We start from the raw sequence: 23,170 nt of genomic DNA on the forward strand, positions 1-23,170 counted from the left end.
TTTGCCCCAGTCCCCCCGAGGTCCCAGCCCCAGACACCGGCAGAGCCCTGGGTACGGTTACAGCAGCCCCATTTGAGTTGCTAAACAGGAGCAGACGGGGATCGGATGGCTTCACCCGCTGCTAAACCTGCAAAAAAAGGGCCAAGGGTCTGCCTGGGCAGAGTGGGCTCTGGCCTCGCCAGCGGCACGTGGAGGAGGGATGCGTCCAGTGTCCCTTGCTCCTGAACCAGAATGACCGGGTGCCATTGGCAGCAGGTCACCGAGGGGGAACAGCCCAGAGCAAGACGTGAGCAGGCGTCTGAGCCTGGCATCGCCGTGAAACCGGGTGGGTCAAGAGGCCGAGACAGCAAGCAACGCGCCCCATGCACCGAGAACGCTGACTCCCCACCTGCAACGCCGAGGGTCGGCTCCCAGGCCCAGGCTCTGCCGGGCTGCAGGATACCGATGAGGTCCTGCAATGAGGCTCTCCACGGGAGCCAGGAGCGCAGGACTTGATTCCTCTCTTGCAGCAGCCAAGGCTTTGTGGATTGAAGGCCACCAGGGACAAGCTGTACCACCCCCTCCCATCATTTGAGGTTGTCCCGCCCAGGCTCGGCTTGGCTGGAGCGCTCCGAGCAATAGGAAGTCACCGCATCCCTCCACGAACGGGCCCAGCCGTTCACTCCTGAACCTGGCAACCAGCTTGGCTTCACTAAAGACAAAAGAAGGGCCCAGCTTTTTGCTCCCATGCACTGGGGGTGGGTGGGGATGCAGCCCAAGGGAGCAGTCTGGGTGTGGGCTCCATGTATTTGCGCCAAAGTCTCACACGTGGGACTGCAGGGGCTTTCGAAAGGGCCAATTTTGGCCAAGTTGCAAGCCAAAAAAGGCCCCACCGGCTCTGGGTGGGAGAACTCCCCGCAGCCGGGAAGCTCAAGCGTGGCCACAACGGGGAGGGGACAGTGGGGGCTGCCCCTTCCAGACCACCTCCAAGCATCCGTGCCTGGGGCACAGGATGGCAGGTGGACTCTGGTGCCCCGTGCCCAGTGGCCAGCCCCTTGCCAGAGCTCAGAGCAGAGGGCTCGTGGCGGCCGGCAGAGGACACAGCAGCCGGCACATGGCACCTCTCCAGCACTGGCCGCTCCGGGCTGCGTGGCGCAGATGGCCGGGCTCCAGAGGCAGATCATTTTCTCTCCATTGTGCCAAATTTATTGCAGGAAAATGGTCTCCAATTTCTTTTTAATACTTTGCTGGGGAAAAAAAAAACCCCCAGCAAAGGATAGGGCAGCCCCACAACACAGGGAGGACGGCTCCAGGGCCCCCCGGCCACACCTGGGCACAGTAGGTGCAAAAGCCCACCACAGGGGCAGGCCAGCTGCCTGCTCCCAGCCCCTTCCCGTTTCCTGATCCTTAATTCAAAGCAGGAGCCTTTCATTTGGAGAGGGTCAGGCCCCTTTGCCCTGCAAGGCACCCAGCTTGGATTGCAGCAGGGCAGGAGGGCTGCGAGCAGAGCCCAGGGTGTCCGGCAGCAAATAAAGTAGCTGTCTCCTGTCCACCCCTCCTCACCCAAACGTAACAGCTTGCAACCCTGTTAGAAACTGGGGTTATCCCCGAGGACTCCTAAGACGGTGTCGGGGGTCCGCCCAGCTGGGGGGGATGCAGCGCATTGCCTCCCTGCAGCGCCTGACCCTTTCCAGGGAGGCCTCAAGACCAGGGGACCTCGAGGCACGACCCACTGGAGCTGGAGCAGCCCCTGAGCCAGGCAGCAAACTTTGGGCTTCCCAATAAGGTGCACGAAAGCCCCACGCCGCCCTCCAAGAGGGATTACCGGTAAATATTTTATTAACCATCACTTAGCGGTTGTTCCACTAATAGGTTCTATTGATGTCAACATAAATGGGCTTTATTAAATCCTTCATCCTGTCAATAAAAGCATCTCTGCCAGGGAAAATTTATTGCCCTGCTGTGGAACGAGAGCTGATTAAAATGCCCTGCCTGGCACCGCGAGGCTCTGCACGGCTCTGGCGGGTCAGAGTCCAGGGGGAAGAATTCCCTTGCAAATGCACGCAACCCCTCTCGCCACCGGCTCCGACTTCACCCACCACAGCCCGGCAGGGCCCGGGATGGAGGTGCCAGGCCGTCAGCTCCTGCCCATCCCAGCCCTGCACTGCCTACCCCTCGGGCCCAGCCACTTGCCTTGCAGCCAGAGCCCACGGCCGCCCCTGCCAGCGCAGTCCAGCTCCACGCGCCCCCCCGGTCTACCCAGCCGCACTAGGGAGGAGGCCGCATCCTGCACGAGTGCCGATGGGGAGATGGTTTCTTAGCAAGCATGACGCTGATCTCCGGCCCCGCTCGCTCGTTAGCACAGAGGCAGCAGGTAAATCAATCTCAGTCACAGGCGTTGGGATGGAGCATTTTTCACCCCAAGAGCTGCCAAGGGCTTGGCTTCCTGTTGCAAAGCCTGGAGAGGGAAATCCGCCCTCCTGGCTGATGCTGCCTCCGAGACGGGGCTGGCAGCTTCTGCCTACCAGCGACGCAGGTGAGGGAACAAGCACAGAAGAGCCTTGCATCGGTGGTGGTGGGGGGCTGCTTTCAGAATAGGCACTGCCCAGCACACAGCCCCCCGCCCCGCAAGCACCTGCCTCGGCCTGGGGTTTGCTTCGGGGTCTCCCAGCCTCACGCCCACCCGCCCCAGCCCTGCTTAGCTTGTCAGGCCGACAACGAGCCCAAGCACCAGGCGCTTTCACCGCAGACTTGGTGCGGGGTGGGGGAGACCTCTTCCCTCCCCCCGGCCCCCGTCGGGGCCTGGTCCCCACCCAGCACGGGCGTGGGGGCAGGAGGAGCGGCGGGCAAGTTCCTTGAACAACAAAAGGACAAAAATATCCCCCGTGTGAATAGGAAAAGACTCTGGACCCATGAGGCTGGTGTTAATTATAGCCCGTGCCCGGGCACAGCCAGGCGCCCGTCGTGGCGCAGAACAATAGCTCTGTATCGACGCGGAGACTGTGGATAAACACCACCCAGCCCCGCTCGCCCAGCACCCCCGGCATCTCTTGTGTCACACACACAGCCTGGTGCACGCTTCATTTCACATGCAGCCAGCAGCCATCTCCTTGCACATAGGGGTGGGGGGACGCAGGATGGGAAAGGATCCCCCGACCACTGCACCGGAGCCCCAAGTAATACAGGCCATGACTCTCGCCATGCTCGGAGGTAGCTAAAGCCTCTCCAGGAAACACCTCCAGCCCTGAAGACTTGGGGAGGTGCCTGCACCAGCTCTTCATCCTCCCCGTGATGGCTGGGACCTAATTTTCCCCTCCAATCTGCCCGACGTCTAACCCCAATCAGCCTCATGGACATGCATGTGCACACGCACACGTCCGCCTGGAGACCCACAACCAGGGCACAGCATCATCACATAGCACGCCCGTGACGGCAGGCGCGGCGTCCCCAGCCCATCTCAACCACGCTGGGTTTAGGTCCCCGTTTCCTCAGCCCTTGTGCCTTCCTTCGGAGATGCCTGCCAGCCACCAGCCCCGTGACCTCGTGCCCTCCAGGACAGGAGCTTTGCTCCCCCATCCCAGGCCCTGCTGAGCTCCAGGATGGCCAATGCAAAGAAGCACCTGGCCAGGTGCAGGAGCGTGCTAGGGGCAAGGGGTCCAGGGCATGCACCGGCGCCCTGCCCCAAGGGGAACCGGAAAGGGCACGGGCTTTAAATGGTACTGGACAAAGGAGGGGAGCTCCCACAAGGCCTCTACGGCACCTGCACGGACCTGGACTGTCCCCAGCTCGAGCTGAGTGCACCCGGGCCTGGGGCTGGGACACTTATCTGCAAACAGTTGCTCCCTTTTGAGCCGGGGTGGGACAAGAGCTTGCAGCCAGAGGCCAGGGAGAGTTGGGGGAATAGGCAGGATCAGTCAGGAGGGAGCTGGGTGGGTGGGTAGGTGGAGGCAGGAGAGCGACAGCCCAGTGCCAGGCTGATACTGGGATGAAGGCTGCAGGCAGGGCTGGGCACATCTCCTGGGGAAGGCAGCTGGGAGCACGGCAGGGGAAGCCCTCTGCACCCCCACCCCAGCTGCACACACGCACGCATGCCAGGGTGTCCTAGTGAATTATGCATCCTCTGCTTGGGTTTTTCCTGTGCCTGGAAACAGAGGCTATGCAAGGGGGAGTGGGGGAGGGGAGCGCTGGGGGGGCAGTGCCGCAGGCCTAGGTGGGTGCCCTGGTGCACCCTTGCCAGCCCCAGGAGGCAGAGGGATGGGGGGCAGCAAGGAGGGGGAGCTGGGACGGAGCAAGCCAAGGGCTTCCCCCTCCCCTGCAGCCTGGCAACCCCCAAACAGGGCAGCTTGGAAAATTCCCTGCTTGGTGCCAAGGGCAGTATCGGGTTCCCTGCCCTGATGTCACCAGCTCCAAACAATGGGGCTGGGATGCAGCACAGGTGGCAGCCAGGGCCCAGCACTCCCTGCGCCAACATGGCTTAACCCCTTCCTTCTGGGGAGGTGGGTTGGTGGGGAACCCCCCCCGCCCCTGCCCGCCCCGGGCTTAGACCAGGGGATCTGGATGATGCCAGGCCAGGGATGGGCAGGGCACACTGGCAGCTTCTGCCAGAGGGAACGCGAGGAGAAAAGCCATACAGGGAAGTCCCTGGGGCCTGCCTTGCTTCTGGGAAACAAAGAACAATGGGAGGATTAGGAACAGCCGGGCTTCCCCTGCAATCCGTGCTTGCAGGGGCAGGCTGTGGGCAACGGGGAGGAGAGCACTGGCACAGTGAGCCCCCAGCGCCAGGGAGCAGAGAAAAGCAGGGCCTCAGTCGCAAGGCCCCAGAAATCAGTCATCTCCCGGTTCTTCCAGCTGGGTCCCTCCATCACCGCCCCCCCACAGCATCGCCACGCGGCCCCACCCCAGAGGTGGATGCATTTCACTAGACCTGCACCTGCAGGGCTCCTGGGGTAAAACCTGCCCCGGCAAAACCCCCAGGGAACCAACCGACCTCGGCTACTGCCACGAGCGCACCCCAGAGACCGATGCTCGCCTGCCCCTTGACTATCTGCTAAAGGGAAGTGGGCAGGGTGAGGGCTGCCTGCTGCATCCAGCACGTGGGCCATGCCCGCTGGCTAGGGCTCCCCTGGCTCCCAGCAGATTTGGCCGGCGGACTGCACTGGCTGCATCCGCACCAGCATTTTGGAAGCCAAGAACAGTCTGCGCTGGGAGCCAGCTCCTCCCTGCGCGGGCACCCGGCAGCGCGGCTGGAGGCCAGGCCGATTGCACTGCACTGTAATTGCCTCCAAAGTGCAGGCCGTTAGGGAGGCTCCAGCTCTGCCCTCTGCACCGAGCCCCTACGTGAGCCTCCTGGCCCTCTCCCCCTCAGCCTTCATTCCCTGGCTCAAGACACCCATCCCGCTGCGGGGTGGGGTTCAGGGAAACCAGTCCCACTCTACAGCTGGCACTGCTTGGGGGCATCACACCCAGCCCAGCCAGGTCCTGCTTGTATTAGTAGTCACAAGTGCCCCTAGCAGCCAGGCCCTGCGCAGTCCCTGCCCCAAGCCACCTGCCTTGCACACACGGTAGAGCCAGCACCTGAGTCCGGGCCTCCAGGGCACCAGGCCCCAACCTCCAGGCCACCCAAGTGGCACTTGGAGCCCGCCGGGAACCCACCGAGTGGAAACAGGGCCCCATCTCCCACCTGGAAGGAGCTGTGCTCCACTCCAGACAGCTGCATTTCCAGAACCAGGGGAGCACACTGGAGGAACGGGATGCATGTGGGGGCAATGGAGCCCTGAAAGGGTTAAAGCAGCCTGGCAAGGGCCCGTGTAAGCGACTGGCTAGTGGGCAAGCCCTCAAGCCCCCCTCTGGTCCCTGGGGGTGGAGTGCCCCCCCCCAGCCCTGCAGAGCAGCTGCTGCGGAGGGGGCAGCTAAAAATAGATGTGGGTGGCCAAAAGGTTGCAGGCCGGTGCTTTATTTATTCCCCTTTCGCTATTTCTTGCCTCGGAAACAGGGCAGGATCTGGGGGGCAGTCACGGGGTGCTTTGGGCTGTGGGGGGGCAACAGTTAGTGCCCCAGGCCTGGCTGAGCCCCCTCGTGCCCCTGAGCGCAGAGGTGGGACTCAGCAGCTCCCCGCTGCAAAGCCGCCCCTTGGCTCGGGGCTCCGGGGCTGGGCCGGGTGGGCACGGGTGGGTCGCTGCAGCAGCGGGCACTGGAGCTGGGCTCCCCACTGTGCCCAGGCCCCTCCCTCCACACTGCAGAGCAGGGAGGGGATGGCGTTTCTTTGTAGCACCCCCCCAGACCCAGGACCGGCCCCCGCCGCCCTCCAGCTCCACTCGGGCAGCCTCCCCAGAGGCGCCTGCACAGCGCCCGCCTCCTCCCTGGGCCTCAGTTTCCACCACCCGTGAAATGGGCAGAATGCTGCTCGGGCCGGGGCGAGGCTCCGGGCGGCCGGCGGCGTTAGGAGGAGCAGGCGGCCACTGCTCCCGCATCGCTCCCCTGCGGCTGCATGGGGACGCCCCCCGCCCGGCCCCGCAACCCCCGCGCCCGGCGCTGCGTGCAGCGGGACACGCGGGCACACGCACGCCCTGCCCGGCACCCGCTGCTCGGACATACCTGGCGCCGAAGGGGCGCGGGGCTGTGCGGGGCGGCGGTCCTTCCCCGCGCCCCGCCGCCTGCGGGAGGGAGACAACAAAGAGCCGGGCCCGGCTCCGGCCCCTCCGGCCACGCGTGCTCGTCTCGGCCCTGGCGCGAGTGACCTTCGAGGGGGCACGACGGACACGTGCACACGCACGCCGCACCGTGCACGCACATGCACCCCCCCCCGGCCCCTTACCTTGCTGGTGCGGCCGGGCCGGGCGCGGCGAGCTGCGGGGCCCCGTGCGGGCCGGCGCGGCGGTGGGGAGCGGGGGCCGCGGCCGGCTGCGGGGCTGGGGGGTCCCCGCGATCCCCCGCCGCGGGGCTCCCCGCCCTGCGCGGGCCGTGACGTCGGGGGAAGCCCCGGCTGCCCGAGGATTCCTCGGCGGGCGCGTAACGCCGCCCCCCACGCGTGTCCCCCCGCCCCCGCTCCCGCTCCGCCGCAGAGAGGATGCCCCGTCGCCCCGGCAACCGGCAGCCCCCGGGCCCGCTCCTCCTCCGCGGGGGGGGCGGGATCCCCGGCGCCCGAAATAGCCCGTGCGTGCGGGGGGGCGGGGGGGATTCCCTGCGCTGGGGGGGCAAGGGCAAGGGCGGGGTCTGCACAGCCGCAGTGATGGGGAGGGGGCGGGGGAGACCCCCGGGATGCCGCAGGGAGGTTCCCGCTGCGGAGATGCGAGGGCGGGGGGCGCCCTGGGCTCGCGCGACCCCCCCGGCTGGGGATGGAGGAGGGGCTTCCCCTCCCCCCAAGCCGAGGTGACATTCAGCGAGCTGCAGCCTGCCCCGACCCCCAGTGCAGCACGTCCCCTCCTCCGCCCCCACCCCCCCGGCCGGCGGGAGGGGCCCCAAGGCAGCCCAGGTGCACCCCCGCGGGGTGCTGCCCCGAGCCCTGCTCTGGGGGCAAGGAGCTGCCGGCCCCGAGACCCCAGGAGCAGCCGCCGGAGCCACGGGGCAGCCTCCACCCGTCTCACGGCACCGAGGGCTGCGGGTGGCAGAGCCGGGGGGGCACTGACCGCGGGCTTGCAAGGGGGCAGCAGTGCCCGGCCGGCGGGCTGCGGCAGGGAGACCAAGCGAGCCCCCTGCCCCTGCCCGGAAAGCAAGCTGGGGAGGGGCAGGGGGCACTCGGGCACAGGAGGGCTAGGGGCCCCAGCCGGGACCCGGGGAGCAAAGGCACAGCGCCCTGCTCCTGGAGCAAACAGCCCGGTTTCTACCCTGCAGGGAGGGGGCAGGAGAGCCCCCAGGCCTGAAAGGGGCCCGTATTGCAACCAGCTGAGCCACGAAACCCTGCTCGCCAGCTGGTCCTAGCACCTGGCACCTTCCCCTGGGGCAGCTCCTGTGTGGCCTAGCAGGCTGCGCTGATCACAGCTCAGCTACCCCGGCCCCAGGGGCGGTTTCCTGGCAGGGCTTAGCCCGGGTGCTAACAGGAATCACCTATTCCCATAACCCTTTCTCCAGCTTGGTGCTTGACTGCTGCAGCCAGGGCTCTCCCCAGGGTCAGGCAGCTCCCTTAAGATGGGGACCAGAGGACAAAGACCTCTTGGCCAGCAGGGACTACGGGGCCATGGGTGCAAGGATGCCTGGCCTGAAATGCTCACCAGCCTGACCCCTCAACAGCCCAGCTATTGGGACCCAGGGGGGCAGACCCCAGCTGGTCCCCCAGCACCCACCAGCCACCCCAGAGCCAGGCTGAGCTTTGGAGGAAGCAGGGGTAGTGGAGGGGCACAAGCAGAGCTGGGTTTGGGGACGAATAACATCCTCCTGCTCAACAGGGTCGTGGGAGCAAGGCCTGGGGGAGGACGCGGGCAAGGCCCAGCCGAGCCGCTAGAGCAGCCAACAGCCCCTGGCTCCGAGATGGCTCGGTTTGCTCCTGGAAGACTCCAGGGCCAGGCAGGCTCAACCACTTGCTCCCAGCTGGGCTTGGCCCAACAAGGCTCCCCGGAGGTGGATCCAAGGGGTTGGCTGCTGCAGCAGTGCTGAGACCAGCAGACACGAAAAGAAGGAAGAGAAGCCAGAGCCAGCACGATCCAAACGCTTTATTCTTCCAGCAGTCACAAGCTGGGCTTGCACCGCACCAGAGTCAATCAAACCCAAACCGAACACAGCGTGCACCGAGGAAGATGCCCGGCTGCCCCATCGTCCCGCTAGTCGCAGGCCGCCGCAGGGAGGAGCAGGCCCAGTGCCCTCAGCCGGACCGGTCCGGAGCAAATGGCTGGGGCCGGGGGGTGGCAAGAGGGCGAGCAGGAAGGGGAAGGACACAGAAGAGCAGCAGGAGGCCGTCAACGGCTTCTGTCCCTGTGCCCACGTTGGACCCCACTGCTACCCCAGTGCAAAGGCAAGGGCCTGGCAGACAAGCCAGGGAGAGGGTGGCTGGGACCAGATTTTCGGGGCCTACAGGTGGGGGAGTGGGGCCCAAGGCGCACGTGAAGGGGGAAGAAGGAACATCCGTGACCGTTTAACGCAGGATGAGGACTCTGGGCCCTGGCACTAACCCCCCTTTGCGGCCACCCCAGAAGACCTGGGAGAAGTCTCGTACCAGGCTGCGGAGCTTAAATACTGCAGGGAAGGGAAGGGAAGGGTAGGCATGGGGGACTGCGCCAGCCAAGAGGCTGGGACTGCTGGTAGGGCAGGGGCTGGCCCTGCTCGTGTCCCCCCAGCACCGTGCAAAGCTCTGGGAGCCGCGCACATGGCAGACACAGCACCGAGCTCCACGGAGGCAGGTGCTAGGACAGGCGGCGGGAGGGCAGGTGGGCGACGAGCTGTGTTGAAACAGCTCCCTCTGCTCCCTGCGCCTGCCCAGAACTCGCTCCCCCTGCCCAGCACCTGGCGCAGGGCCCGCGAGCGCTGGTGGCTCGCATGTAACCCACCGAGCCCCTCCAGCCTCCCTGCAAAGAGGGGTGTAAGGCAGAGGCCAGACAGGGAGGTTTTGTCTCTGCACACACGCTGGGGCACTGCACACACGCTGGGGCCGGGGGCTGCTCGGGGTTCTCCCCGGGGCTGGGCAGCACCAGGAGTGCCCAGGTCTGCACAGCGGCACCGGCTGCAGGTCTACACTGACGACGGAGGCTCCAAGGCATCAAGGACCGTTGGTCCACCCGGGGCGGTGCCTAGGAGGGTCGGGACCCTGTGCTGTAGACGGGGCTGCACGCGGGGGACTGTTCCAGCCGGGGTTGGCAGTGGGCCAGGCGCCAACTGCCCAGGGGAGCGGGAAGCAGCCTGGAGGGCCCGGGGAACAGCTGTAAGCGCCGCGTGCTGAATCAGAGTCCGAGCAGAGGGGCAGGAGGGGCGGGGAAGGGCACGTGTGAGAGAGGAGGGTCCCGCCTTCGCTTGGCTTCTGCGAGCGTCTGCAGAAGCCCCGGCTCAGGCTGCTGGGTCCAGTCCTACTTCTGGCAGTTGTAGGACGCGTGCCTCTGGTTCATGGGGTTGTCTGGGGACTTCATCCACTCCTTCTTGAGGAGCTGCTTGAGCTGGGAGAGGCGCATGTTGGGGTTCTCCTGCTTCAGGCGCGGCAGGTTGACCTCTTCGAAAGCGGTGAAGGCGGCTTTCATGCGGCGCTCCGGGTGCCGGTCCAGGTCGCTGGCCACACTGGTGGGAGAGAAAGGGACTTTGGCTGCAGCTGCCTGGCACCCACCTGGCCTGGATGCCCTGGATAAGCACAAGGCCAGGGGCCAACACTGCCCTGGCCAAGCGCAGAGTGGGTCCCATGTGGGTCACACGCAGCCAAGGTCCCTGTGCAGCCCCACCAAGATGGGAGATCCACTGCAGGGAAACTACAGTGAGGAGGAGAGCGTGCACGGGGCGAGCAGGGGATTGTGGCCCTGGCAGCTGTAAGGAGGAGCCGCGACGCCAGATGCCCAGGGCAAGATAGATAAACATGAGATTACATGGAGACCCATCAGACCAGCTCCCAAGCCGCTGTCCCCTTCCCAGGTCCCTGTGTCTAGGGCACCACGCGGCAGCGCAGCATTTGCTTTGTGGGCAGGAGGGACGAGCGGAACGAGTGCCCGACCATCCTGCTCTGCCTGGCTAGGAGCAGTCGGCCACGCTGTTAGCGTCACACGGCCACACACGTCCCTGGGAGCCCCCCGAAGGACCTGCTGCGCCCCCAATCCAGCTGGGCACGGCTGCCTACCTGAGCACGGCAATGGCATCTTCAATGGTTCTGGCTTCCACGGTGCCCTCCTCCACCACCCGCCTGTTGATGTTTTCCTCCAGGGGAGTTTCCAGGTGGCTCTTCTGCTTCTCCACTGTGAGGAGAGGGGGAAAGGGGAAGGGTCAGGGGTAGCCCACTTTACCTGCCTGGAGCCTGGTTGGGCTGGCACTCAGGGCAGGGGCTTTGGTGGGGACGCGATGCCCAGCCTCCAGCACCCTGGGCACTCTGCTACGGGCCCCGCTCCCCACCCCCAGGGCGGTGCCACTCGTGGGGCTCATCTGTGGCCAGCCAGACCGTCCCGGCAGTGCGCGCCAAGGCAGCCCCGCACCTGCGTCACCGTCCTCCTGCTGCTGGTCTTTCCGCAGTGTCTCCTCGATCTGCGCCCGGGTGACCTTGGCGGGAGCTGCCTGCTTGGGCGCCTTCCCCTTCAGCTTGGAGTCCTCCTCCTCCAGCAGGCGCTGCAGCTCCTTCTTCCGCTCCAGCTGCTCCAGCCGCCGCTTCTCCCTCTCCTCCTGCCAGGAGACAGAGGGAATGAAGCCTCCTTCTGCAGCGTGTCCCCCCCGCACCGCCTGCCCACCCACCACCTCCCGCAAGCCGCCCACTCTCAGGGAGAGGGAGAAGGGGATGGAAGAGACTCGTTCCTATCACACCCAGCAGTGCAGAGAGCTCGACAGGCCCCCATTTCTTTGGGTGCCTTTGACAGCCCCAGCCCCCACCCTTCTCCGCACCAACACCCTCCCTCTGAGCCACCTCCCCGCCCCAAGAGCCACAGCCGCATCCAGGGAGGTGGGGCAGGGCTGCGGCAGGCAGGAGCCATCCTTGTTTACACCCCGACGTCTTCCAGCTGCTACGCGGCGCGCCAGCCAGCGCACGATGCGCTTGGCCTGGCGCCACGGGCTGCTGGGCAGGCCAGGGCCGGTCTCCCCCAGACAAACCGAGGGGACTCTGCCTCGCGCAAGGGAGGTGCTTGATGGCAACAGGTCTCCAGGGGCTCGGGAAGGGATAAACCTCTTTGGAGAGGAGACATGAAAGCATGCTGGTGGCTCTTCCCCAGGCCCCCCACGCAAAGCCGACTTCTCCAGGCTGCTGCCCCGACTCCCAGGCAGAGTTGGGAGCTTGCTGCGGGCAGGTCCAGTGGAGGCTGAGGCTCTACCTGGTTGCACAGGCCGAGCAGGTAGGACAGGGGCCAGAAACACCCCGTGCAAACGCCACACGCGTATAAACCGGGACGCCGCGCTACGGGAACACGTGCCGAGCAGGCGGCGCTAGCCAGCCCCTCCCCGGAAAGCTGCCCATCACGCCAGGATCAGCTCACAGCGGTCAATTCATACGCCCCGGGCCGCTGCCGGGACCTGCGTCCCCTCCCCGGGGACCATGATCTGTAATCGTGCACTGGTGATGTCAGAGCGGTGAAACACAAGCCCCCGTCAAGGAAGAAGAGCAAGGTGCCGAGCAGGCCCACGGACAATCGGGGTAAGTTTTCCGCCTTTAATTTTAAATAAGAGCGAAGGGGTCAGAGTTGGAGAGTTCAGAAGTCCCGGTGCTGAAGTTAAGCCAGTCAAGAAGCCAAACCAGTGTCTTGGATTTCTTTCTAGAGCAAGACGCAAGGGGCCAGCCTGAATCTCCACCCTCCGGCGCTTCTCAAATAAGACCCACGCACAGACCGCCCCGTGGTGCTTAACGGGAGCAGCTGGGAGACCAGCCATGCCCAAACCACTGCTTTTGGTTTCCTCTTCCAAGCTAGCCTTCAGGGCCCCCCACGGGTCTTGCAGGAGAGGTAACATCACCCTGCCTGGGCCGACGTTATCGCCGCGCGTGCCCACTCACAACGGCAGCCTCGTTCTTAGGTTAGTTACACAGCACTCTTAATTATGGGGCTCATCCATTATTCACCAGGACCGCGCCGCGAGCTGATGGAGCGTTAACACAACGGCTTTCGCTCTCAAAGACAGCTGTGCAGCAAAACACCCGGAGTGGTAACGCAACCTGCCCTGTTCAGCTGTGTTTAAGGAGTATGGTCTTATGCAGGGCAGGGCAGGGCCCGTTTCTGGGGCGGTGAAGGCAGGCAGGGCTTTAGGGTTACTTCGAAAGCACAGCCTGTGATTCAGCCCCACCCCGGCTGGAGACCTTCAGGCAAGAAACCCGGCCCCACAGGAGATGGTGGCACCGTGGCAGCAAACACGACTGGGGCGAATCCTTTTGATCCAGGCTGCAAGAAGGAACATGCATCTTGGCCACAGAGCAATTGGGATCGCAGAGCGGGGGAAAAAAACACCCTTACTGGGAGGAAGCCTCCACTACAACTGGCAGGCCTCCTGTTCACGGTCAGGAAGTGCTCAGTGCTGCTGCCTTCAGAGGTGACCCCCACCGGCTAGCGAGACCAGGCACGGCACCAGCGTGGGCTCCCGTGGATCAAGGCAGGTTCCCCCAGCGGCCAGATGGAGCCTGGCAGTTTCGAGAGAGGTCTCTCTCATTCCTGCTCAGAGTGAAGGCGGAAAAAGCAGAAGCTGCTCGCAGTCTTTTGGGTCAAAATCAACCCTAAAAGGAGACTCGGTTCCTCCAGACGCAGCTAGCGTGGCCCAGAGCAGAAGGAGCCCTGCTCAGCTCTGCCAGGGAGGTTGCCAGCAGGCACGACGCAGCCACGTAGGGAAGCAGCAGCTGCTGTTCTGCACCCAAGCAGTGCTCTCGGGCCCAGAGAAGGCACGTACCAAATGCAAGGCCCTGCGTGTCCCACCGCCCTGTCCCCGAAGTTTGCCTGCTCGCTCAGGAGCCACGCGCCAGCAGGATCTCGGGACGCAGCCCCATTCCCGAATAGGCACTGCACCAACATGCATGTTCCTGGACAGCGAGAACCAGCCTCAGGGAGTTTCCTGGTTGGGCCGATCTGGAGGTTTAAGCTAAAAAAAGGAGCAATTAAGCTAAGAACAGGCTTTACTACATGTCCATGTTCTCCCCCCAGGAGACGGGACTTGCTGTTGGGCTCAAGGCCCTGCACAGGGTCGCAGTTAACACGAGCCGGGATCCTGAGGACGGCGCGACCCCAGCGCTGGCAGTGGGTTCAAGAACTGACGGTGCCAGGCTGCAGCAAGACACACGTGCAGCAGCTATCCTAGCTGGGAACAGCTCCCCCGAAGTCACACACACACACACACACAAGTGTGCAAGGTCTGTTTTTTAAACATAGGCCCACAGACACGGCTGCCTCCAGCCATTCGATAACCTCAGGTGAGTCGAGTGAGTGCGGAGGCAGGGAACTCCCATCAGAAGTCTCTCACCCCCGTCTTCTCGCAGGAGGGAGCCGCTCTGACCCCCGAGGAGCCGAGCCCAGCAAGCCCCCGGGACACAACCCCTGGGAACAGACTCTGTGCGGTTCACAGCTCCGCCGCACTGTCGGCAGAGGAAGGGGATGAGCGTGCGGCTGGCTGGACCCGCTCCAAACACGCGAGCGTTGTGCATGTTCCCCCATTCCTACATTGGTCAGCAAGCCTGCTCTGCGTTCAGCGAGGGCTGCCGTCCCACGCCACGTGCTTGCTAAGACACGTGGCACAGCAGCCGCTTGCTCCCCTCGAATCCTGTTGGGTGCACCTGCTGCAACGGCACAGAGCAGATGCCACGGACCTGCTGGCTCGACGGGTGAGAACACCTGAGCTCTAGGCCCGGTGGAGATGAGCGATGGGGTCAGGGGCTCAGGGCAGGGTGGAGGACCACCTGCTGCAGGGTCACGGGGCATCGCAGCCTTGTCCAGAGCAGAGTCACTATCCTGCCTGGCGCAGGTGGGAGCACGGAGACCGTGGCAGGACTGTCTGGGCAGCTACGCCGCGTACTGGGAAGGGAGGGTTGCAGCGAGGCAGGGGAGAGGCAGCTCCCACCTGCTGTCTTCGCCATCCACCTAAAGAGCCCCTTGGCAGCTGGCGCCCCGTAGCATGCTAGGGAGGCCTCCTCCTCTGAGAGTTGCCCCCGAGGGAATCACGGAGCATGCGGTGAGCGGAGAGAGAGATTGTGAGCACTTTAATGAGCCCGGCAGTCAAGGAGGGAGCAGCCGTGTGTGGATGTGCGACCCAGGTGTCACATGTCTGGGACACGGATTCCTGTAAAGAGAACCCGCACTCACACGGCTCTATTGCAGAGGCTCGAGTGTGACTGAACAAGGTAACCTGAACCCCCCACCCCACCGCTAACTAACGCCTCCCTGCTACTACAGGCCAGGTTGTAGGGTTGAATAATTCAAGAGGCAGATCAGAAGTGGAGACAGGAGTGCTAATGATCTAAGGGAGGGGAACAGGTACTCCTACCCCCCCCCCCCCCCCACTCCCTTCAAGAGGAATCAAAGGAGGGAAAGCGAGGGCGTGCAGCTGCCCATGGTCCTCACTGCAAGGCCCACAGGGAGGCACATGGTTGACTGCAGAGCTCCAGTGGCAATGCTCTGCGTTTCCAACAGGGGATCTCCCAGGAACAAGCCACCTGTTTGGTTTCAGAAGGGAAACTGAGGCACGGCGAAAAGCAGCTGAGAGAGCCCTTTTTGCTCCAGCTCAGGCCACAGGGGAGAGAGCATGGGCAAAGAGCACAGACCCCCCTAGTCCCTTACCCTGACCCTGCTTCTCCCTGGCATTTACAACCCTGTTCAGCTATTTGGGGAAAGTAAACAAGTCCCGAGCGCCCTGGATCAAACCGGGTCCGATCGGGTTTCGCTCGCGGCACGCTGCTCCTGCCTCCCCGGAGCCGAGCCAACGGACAGTGCTGCTGCTCCAGGACATCTGCAGCCGTGGCTACAGAAACCAAAGGGGTGGGCAGCGCGGTGCAGATGGCTGCACCTATGACAGAGCGCTCGAGAAGCAACGCTGCCCAGCCCGTGCCCCCGAGCACACGGCTTCTTCACGTGCCGAAGCCAGGTGGAGAGATTGGGCGGGAGCCGCGAAGGCAAAGTGGCTTTACCGAAGCGAAGCCAGATGAAATCACAACCCGAGCCATGTCCGCTGATGGTCCTGGGGACATCTCCTTCCTATGGAGTGGGCTACTCTTACCGGACAGGCAGCATGTAGAACGGATACTGCTGCTACTGAATGGCAAGGGCTCCATAAGGCACCGCGTCACGGACCTCCTCCTCCTTGGGCTGGGCCAAGACAAACGAGCTCCTGCCCACTGCTGACACGCTTTGAGGGGAGGAAGCTGTGGGCTCCCTTGGTTGCACAGCCAAGCCAAGCACTTGGCCAGCTTGGAGAGGAACCCACACCCAGCGGTCACACAATCAGGAGGGCATGGAGGAGGGGGCTCTCCCCGGCCAGATGTTCTGTGCTCATGTGGTCTTATCTGGAGGGCCAATAGTTTCCAGCCTTGCAAAGGCTGAGCAAGAACAGACTCATCTGCTTTCACAGTGGAGTCCCAGCTACCAGACAGAGAGGGAGGCAGGGAGGGAGAGGAAAAGGTCTCACCCCCGGGACTCCAAGAGCAAGTGGTCAATTGAAACGGCGTTGCTTCCAGTCAATGGCTTAGCATGAGGCTCCTCAGTGGATGCAGAGATCTCAGCAAAAGGACCTGGCATTGCTGCAGAGTGGAGCAAGGCTGAACACGATGCTGGGAAGAGGCGCTCTCTGAAATGCTGCTAACCCCTTGCATCGGTCCTTCGCTCTTCAGCCCCATCAACTCCTTTGGGGGCCCATGAGGCAGAGTCTGACAAAGCCCTGGGACATCAGGGCCTTGAGCCCTTAGAGCAAGGCCTCGTGTGCTCACAACCAGAGCCTGCCACCTCCCAGCACTTCTCCCTCTTTCCATTCAAGTCCAGCAGGGTTTCGCTGGGGAAGGGGATGGGAGTGGGGGGGAGAAGGCATCACCTGATCCCTTTAGGACTCCACTGCCTCCTAAATACCAGATGGGGCTCACCTAGAACACTGCACCAGGAGAGAGAGAGAAGGATCCTCACGTTACTTTCCCCCTCACCCGCATCTTGACTTCCCAACCCCGAGTTCTTCCCCAGAGGTGACACTAAGGATCCTCTCCATCTGGACAGAGCGGTGGACACCAGCCCTGTTCCTCCAGCAGAGCCAAGGCGATTGGGCTCGCTCCCAGCCCTTCCCAGCCAAGCGCCCAAGTTGCCAGCTCTTCCCAGCGCTTGCCTCCGCCCGACGGTCTCCTAGCCCTCCGAGCGCTCATTAGCATTCGGAAACGCTCGCAACCAGGCTGCACTTTAGCTAATTGCAGAGCGGAAAGCAAACACGCGGCGCTTTCGCGGAGCTGGGGGAGGGCATGGCACAGAGCCAGGCGAGCTGAGAGGGGGTGGGAAGGGGAAGGATCGCCGGGTGAGCGTCTGCCTACATCCCCGCAGCCTGGCAGTGGGGCCCCTGGGCAGGAGCACGGTGGAGACACGACAGTGAGAATGCAGCCGGGTCAGGGTTAAACCCATGGTGGCAGAGACTCATTCGGTGGAAGGAAGCCACACGTCCAGCATCTCTCTCTAAGCACCCAGAGGCCCTGGCTGAGAGACGGAGGCTCTCATGCTAGCCATGGGACGGGGTGCGAGACAAACCTCTCCCAACGGGGCACTGTCTAACAGCACTGTCTGCCCCATGGTTGCACAGGATGGCAGCGAGTTCCTGGTCCGGCCAGGACCATCAGAGCCCCCTTATGTGATGCACACTTTGACTGACCATGTGAGAAATGGTGTCTGCAGCAGGCGGCTGTCAGACAGAGCGGGCACAGGGGGGTTTCCTCTGCCCAGGGCTCAGATGTCCCTTGACACAGCAAGACCCCGAGGCAATGGCTGATCTCCTTTAGCAAAGCTCACCCAGTAACCCACACGTCCGGGAGAGGCAAGGCAAAGGCAGATGTCCCAGGAAAGTTGGTGCCTGAGGGGGACACCCGGTCTTTCCAACACCCAGATAGCTGCACGCCACCATATGGCCAATGCCGCTCTTGCTTAAGCGAGACCAGATTGCTGCAGGCTGAGGTTACTGAACCCTGAAATGATGCTGGAAGAAAACAGCGTGCTCCATTCGCATTCACTGCAAGGGAACTGAGGGCAGCATCTGCTGGGGGAGGGACAGGAGAGGGGGGCGTGCACTTCAGGCGCCCAGCTGTGCTCCATCCCAAAGGCTCCTGGACCATCCTTGCACATGGGACAGGGATTGCGCTAGGCAGGAAGCCAGAGCCGCGGCACAGGGCTCACGCACGGGCTGGCTGATCCCTTAGTGCCCTCGCCTGGACAGGCTGGGAAGAGCCGCCAGCGCCCGATGTATAGAAGCCACTTACAGAACGTCATCCGTACGTCGTGACGTCCTCCTACAGGTGCGGTGACTGGTAGCGGCACGCTGTCTCCTGCACAGACTGAGGGGTGTGAGCGTGCTGGATTCGTTATTCGCATTGGGAACCATAGCAGAGCCAGCTGCCTCCTCCACCGCCTGCCAATCCCCACGGGGCTGTGCTGGGGAGGGGCGAGCTGACGAGTCTTCCCCTGGGTCTGCGTCCTTGGGGCAGCTCCGGCCCACAAGGCGCTTTTCAGACTGTCACTGCCTCAGCCCCTCGGGGCGAGGGACACGCAGTGAGCGAGGGGTTCTGCCCCAGGGCGCATGGTGGAAACGCAGAGCGCCGGCGCAGCTGACAGCGCGCAGAACCAGCGTGAGTCTTAAAGCAGCACGTAGGAGGCCGGGCTGGAGGCAGCAGGGCGTCTGTACGTGGGACAAGGAGGATTTTTCCGGTCTCAGACAGCAATGTCCGCTGGCGTTGCAGGCTTCCCGCTGCGGCAGGCGAAACAGGGGCAGTCAGGGCCCCAATTCCTGATATAAACCTGCCTGCAGAAGCCACAGCGTCAGCACCGCGACACTGCCCGGAGCCCTGCTACCCTGTGGCTCAAGCCACATGGAGAAGAGAGTCCAGCTACCCCAGCCAAGAGCCCTCTTGCTGATGGAAACAGCGACGCAACTAGGGGGTACTGCCAGAGCACAGACAAACCAGGCCTGTTCAAGGGCAGACAAGGACACCGCGCCGGTCATGAGGCCAAGATACCGGACTGGCGACTCAGGAAGTTGGGGCTCAGCTCCCCAAGACGCGGTGCTGGGAAAACCCGAGCGGTTCAACAGGGATGGTGCTTCCCTAGCTCAGATGAGCGTTGGCAAGATCCTCCTGGCTACGGGCCAGCTTCTCTGAAAACATTGGCCAAATGTGGGGAGGGTCACTAGTGGGTCCCCTGGGTCAGGTGAGGCGGTTAGCTCCACCACCATCCACGAGGGGCAAGACTTCTGCCCCAAGAGCGGAGCCCTCCGGCCCCATCCGCAGCCATTTCCTGCGCCTTCTCTTGGAGAGAGGAGATAATTCCTTAACACGGTGCAAGACGTCGTCAAAGGGAGGGGGCTTGCGGGGACGGGAAGAGCGATGAAGCGGGGACCGATTCACCCTCCAGTCAATCTGCCCTGTCTGAGGAACCAGCCCTCCGAGCTCAGGGCAAGGCAGGCAAGTCCTGGGAGACACCGGCTTGAGCCCCCAGCGTGCCTCCCCCAGGTCGCGGACCACCTGAGTTTGGTTATAAAGAAATCCCCAGGAGGAACACAGCACGACGTCCAGAGGCCATTCAGGAAAACCCTGAGACGCCCTGGCTAAAATGGGGCAGACGGCTCCGAGCCACGGGCAACTACCACAAGCCACAGGCCCAGGGCACAAACGCATCCTCCTCCTGGCCCATTTCCCAAGGACATTCCCAAAGTCCTGGTAAGGAAAGGTCGGCAAAGCCACCCCTGGGAACTGGCACTGGCTCCTTTGCCTCCAGACAGACAAAGGGCTGATGCCTCCCAGCCTCCGGTGCTCCATCGCCGATCCAGACACTGGCTTCGATGTTCACAGCTGATTAGCCAGGTCCTAAGCCAGTGCTGGGGCAGTGTTTTCAGTCTCCGCTTGCACAGAGCAAGATGTGACGCAAATCGAGATTAAATTAGGCAAAGCTAAACAGCGTGCTTCGGAGGGTGAAGGGAAGGCGATAAAGAGAAGGGCAAAGAAGCCAAGAGCTTCCATGTCCTGCCCAGCGCTCTGCGCGTTCAGCTGAGGGAGATCGCATCTCCCGGCCACGTCCTCAGCTGAATGGGCTGTGGTGAGAAGCTGCCCCAGCGCCTTGCCAGGCTACGATTACTTCAGTTTCCTCTCTGCAGAGGAAGGAAAAACCACTCTATATGCCAAGAGCCGTCGAGTCTGCCGAGTTGGATAAGGTCAGACCGTTCCTGCTAGCACTTCGTTACAGGGAAAAAAGCGGTGCTTATAAATAGGCTCCTCACGCCTCCACCTTCATTAGCACAAGGGGCTTATTTTTCATCCTGACACCCCACGTGCAGCCTACCGCAGAAGGCAATGGGGAAGAGCCCCTAGAGGAAACACCAGGCCTGAGATGCCAACAAGCTGTTATCCCAACAGAGGCCCCAAAAGGCATCCTCTGGTATTTCTCACCAGCCTCAGGATCCCCAGCTCTATCAGACAAGGCCCACCTTGCCTAGACAGCTGGATGCTGTCTACGTCTGCAAGGATCTGCCCTAACTCACGCTCTCCTGGTCGTACGAAGAGCCCAGTCTGCCCGGGGGCTGAACAGGAGCTTGGCAGCAGGAGTCAGGAACATCAGGTCATTAGGTAGCAAGAAGCCGAGGATGCCGATCCCAAAGCCTGACGAGCCAGCTTAGATGTGGCACCTTGGGCACAGACTGTCCGCAGGGGGCAAACGTATGGGAAGAATCCCCCACCACACCAGGAGCTGCAGCACCTGTGCCTGGGAATAAGATCCTCCCTCAGTGTCCACTACCCTTGGCTGAAGGAAATGGAGACAGGGGTCCCAGCTTCACCACCTCCTGTGCCCATTCACCTGCAATCACTGCTGTGGGCATTAGCTTCGCCTACTAGCCAGGCTTCATCTACAGCAAAGCCACCAGCTCCTTCCTTCCCTCCATCACCTAAAAGCTCCCTGTCCCAGGTATGGGCAGAGGGCACTGCCAGGATTGGGGCAGTCACTGGGACGGCAGGCGACCCCGAGAGGGCTCCATGCTGCGCACAGGATCGCTGCTGACGTGCAAAAGTGCTGATCCACAGCCCACAGATACCTACCAAGCTGCAAGAAGCTGAGCCTTTCCGGATGGGAAATGACAGCCAAGGCACAGCATGCCTTTGGTTGCCGGCTTGCAGAGGCTGGGCTCTCCCAGAACCTGCCCTGTGCTGGCCTGCCAGCTGAGGGGACCGCTCATTTTGGGGACAGGAAATTTTCAATTAGGTCAGAAAGCATCAGGGGACATATAAAAGCCACAGAAAAGATGCATCCCACGTGGCTCAACAGAGAAAGGAGCCACCAGCCCCATGGTATCAGAGCCAGCAGCCAACTCCACCACAGGGAAAGGTGCCAGAGCCACGACGCGAAGCCCCTAGAACAACCCCGTCTGCGGGGAGAGTGAGTCCAAGAATCAATAGAAAGAGTCTCTTCTGCGCGATCGCGAGAGCCCGCGAATTAACACAGAACCGTCCCATGTACCGAATGGCGAAGCGCGGCAGGCAGGTCGGGCGGGTTAGACAGAGGAACAGCTCATTCCCTCCCCGCCCTGCCGCAAAAGCCTGTGGGCTGAGAGTATAGATGAGGTGATACAAACCCAGCATGGGTTATAAAACCCTTCCATTTCAAGATAGAAAGAGGCGCAGGGTCTCCGTGTGGCAGGGTCTCCGGAGCTTCCCACCCCACGGGGGGTTACCAACCCTGTGGTCCAACCCCTCTACAGGGCACACATCGCCCCAAACACCCTGCCGCTTCCCATTCCCGGAGCAGCAGCGAGCTGCGTCTCTGCCCGGAGCTGAGCACAGGGCGGCGTTTCCAGAACCGGGGAGACCAAGGGAAGCTGGAAGCCTCCCATGCGCCCAGCCACGAGGTCCCCGGGACCGCCGCCCCCGCTACATACCTTCCTCTGCTCTTTCCTCATGACGTGTTTGTCTTCATCCTTCCAGAAGGCATCCTCCAGCTCCTGCTGCCGCTTTGCATCGGCTGCTGCCTTCGCCTCAGCCTTCCTCGCCCGGGCAGCAGCCGACTTGGTGTTCTCGCCCTGGAACTTCTTGGGCATCCCTCAAGGTGCTCTGTGGGGTGAACAGGGGCAAAAGGGGCTGCTGAGGGCCTCGCTGGGGCCATAAGCACGCTGGGATCCCCTGGCACGCAGAACCTGCCCCGGGCCCAATTCTTAGAAAGTCTCTTCCCTGACTGATTTGGAAAGTTTCACAATGCTGGAAAGGCAGGGTCCAGCGGCCTGCCAACCAGCTGCGTCACCGGCTGCCTCTGCAATAAACCCCCCTGCACGCAGGCACCACGCGGGGGGTGGTTACCCCCGGCCACACACCGGGGCTAGATGCCAACTCCCCTTTCCCAGCCTTCGAAGCAGCTTCACGGCCGCCGAGCGACAGCAATCAGCCTGGCCGTGATTAATCCCGCGGCGGGGAACTCTCCGATTAGTCACTCGCCGGGGAAGTCACGACAACTTCCTCGTCCTCCACAACACCGACTTGTGCAGCGCAGCAGAGCGCCGGCCCGGCGCCGCGGTGGCAGGGCACGCGGCCCGAGCGCGCGCGGGGCTGGCGGGAGGGGGGTTCTATTGCACCGTGAGACTGGGGGGCCGGGGCAGCGAAGCACCCGAGCCCCCTCGGCCCCGCGGCCCGCCGTCGTCCCGCGCTCCCGTTCGGGGCTGGCTGCGGCTCGGACAAGCACCCCCTGCCCGCGGGGGGGGCCGCGCCAACACCCCTCCCTGCCCCCGTCTGGCCCCGTGTCCTCCTCAATGGGCACGATCCCCTCCGCCCAGCCCGGGGTCCGCAAGCACCTGGCTCCTTGCCTCCCCCCCCCCTCCAAGAGGCCCAGCCTGCCCCTGGGGGGGCAGCACGTGCAACCCACCCAGCAGCCCTCTGCAAAGCACCCAGAGAGACCTTGCCCCCCCCCCCATAAGGGGCCCAGCTCCCCTCCCCCACAAAAAGGAACCTCCCCCCTAAAAAAAAGACCTCAGCTCCACCCCAACCCCCCAAAACGGACCTCGCCCCCCCAGCTCCACCCCACCCCCCCTTAAAACGGATCTCCTCCCCCATAAAAGGGACCCCCCCCCGGGGAGCCCCCAGCCCCACTGCTCCCTCCCAGCCCCTACCTGCCACCTCCAGCACCGGCCGTCGCGTGCTTTACACGTCACAGGGACGCACACTGCCCGCCTGAGGGGTGAAGGGGGAGGGAAGCGACCCAGCCGGGCCCTGCCGCCGCGCGGGGGGGGGGCTAGGCAGGGAAGCCCCGCCGGGGGGAGGGGCGGGACGGGAATGACGGGCAGGGGGCGGGGCCTAACGGGAGGAGGCCGGGGTCCTTCCACAGTTGCGTCGCGCGACGCCATCTTTGTGCGGGGCGCGGAGCCATCTTTGTGAGGGGCACCTCTCTCTTTGTCTCCTTTTTCTTCCGCCTGCCCCCTC

At 63.4% G+C, this 23,170-nt stretch overlaps 2 protein-coding genes across 3 annotated transcripts in view; both read right to left on the reverse strand.

Annotated features, from left to right (window-relative positions):
• Positions 1-7,108, reverse strand: part of KCNN1 (potassium calcium-activated channel subfamily N member 1) — a 29,312-nt gene extending 22,204 nt beyond the window's left edge. The window contains exon 1 of the mRNA XM_059719566.1: positions 6,794-7,108. The gene's annotated coding sequence lies outside the window, so the exon portion shown is untranslated. The remainder of the gene's footprint in view (positions 1-6,793) is intronic.
• Positions 7,109-8,609: 1,501 nt separating this feature from the next.
• CCDC124 (coiled-coil domain containing 124) lies at positions 8,610-23,005 on the reverse strand. 2 transcript variants are annotated; one of them, XM_059720045.1, is made up of 5 exons: positions 22,861-23,005; positions 21,643-21,814; positions 11,070-11,253; positions 10,721-10,835; positions 8,610-10,173 (listed from the first exon to the last, which is right to left on the reverse strand). In XM_059720045.1, exons 2-5 carry the CDS (start codon positions 21,799-21,801, stop codon positions 9,969-9,971), a joined length of 663 nt encoding a protein of 220 aa, XP_059576028.1. In that variant the 5' UTR covers positions 21,802-21,814; positions 22,861-23,005; the 3' UTR covers positions 8,610-9,968. The 2 variants fall into 2 exon arrangements, with proteins under 2 accessions (XP_059576028.1, XP_006272177.1); XM_006272115.4 differs by lacking the exon at positions 22,861-23,005 and adding an exon at positions 22,072-22,384.
• Positions 23,006-23,170: the final 165 nt, after the last annotated feature.

This window comes from Alligator mississippiensis, chromosome 16 (genome assembly GCF_030867095.1).
Source record: "Alligator mississippiensis isolate rAllMis1 chromosome 16, rAllMis1, whole genome shotgun sequence".
Taxonomy (NCBI): Eukaryota; Metazoa; Chordata; order Crocodylia; family Alligatoridae; genus Alligator; species Alligator mississippiensis.

Coding starts and splice junctions, on each gene's coding strand:
- CCDC124 (XM_059720045.1), bottom strand. CDS start 21,801: ATGCCCAAGAAGTTCCAGGGCGAGAACACCAAGTCGGCTGCTGCCCGG. Junction 11,254..21,642: donor TGAGGAAAGAGCAGAGGAAG/GTATGTAGCGGG, acceptor GTCTCCTGGCAG/GAGGAGAGGGAGAAGCGGCG. Junction 10,836..11,069: donor GCAGGAGGACGGTGACGCAG/GTGCGGGGCTGC, acceptor CTCTCCTCACAG/TGGAGAAGCAGAAGAGCCAC.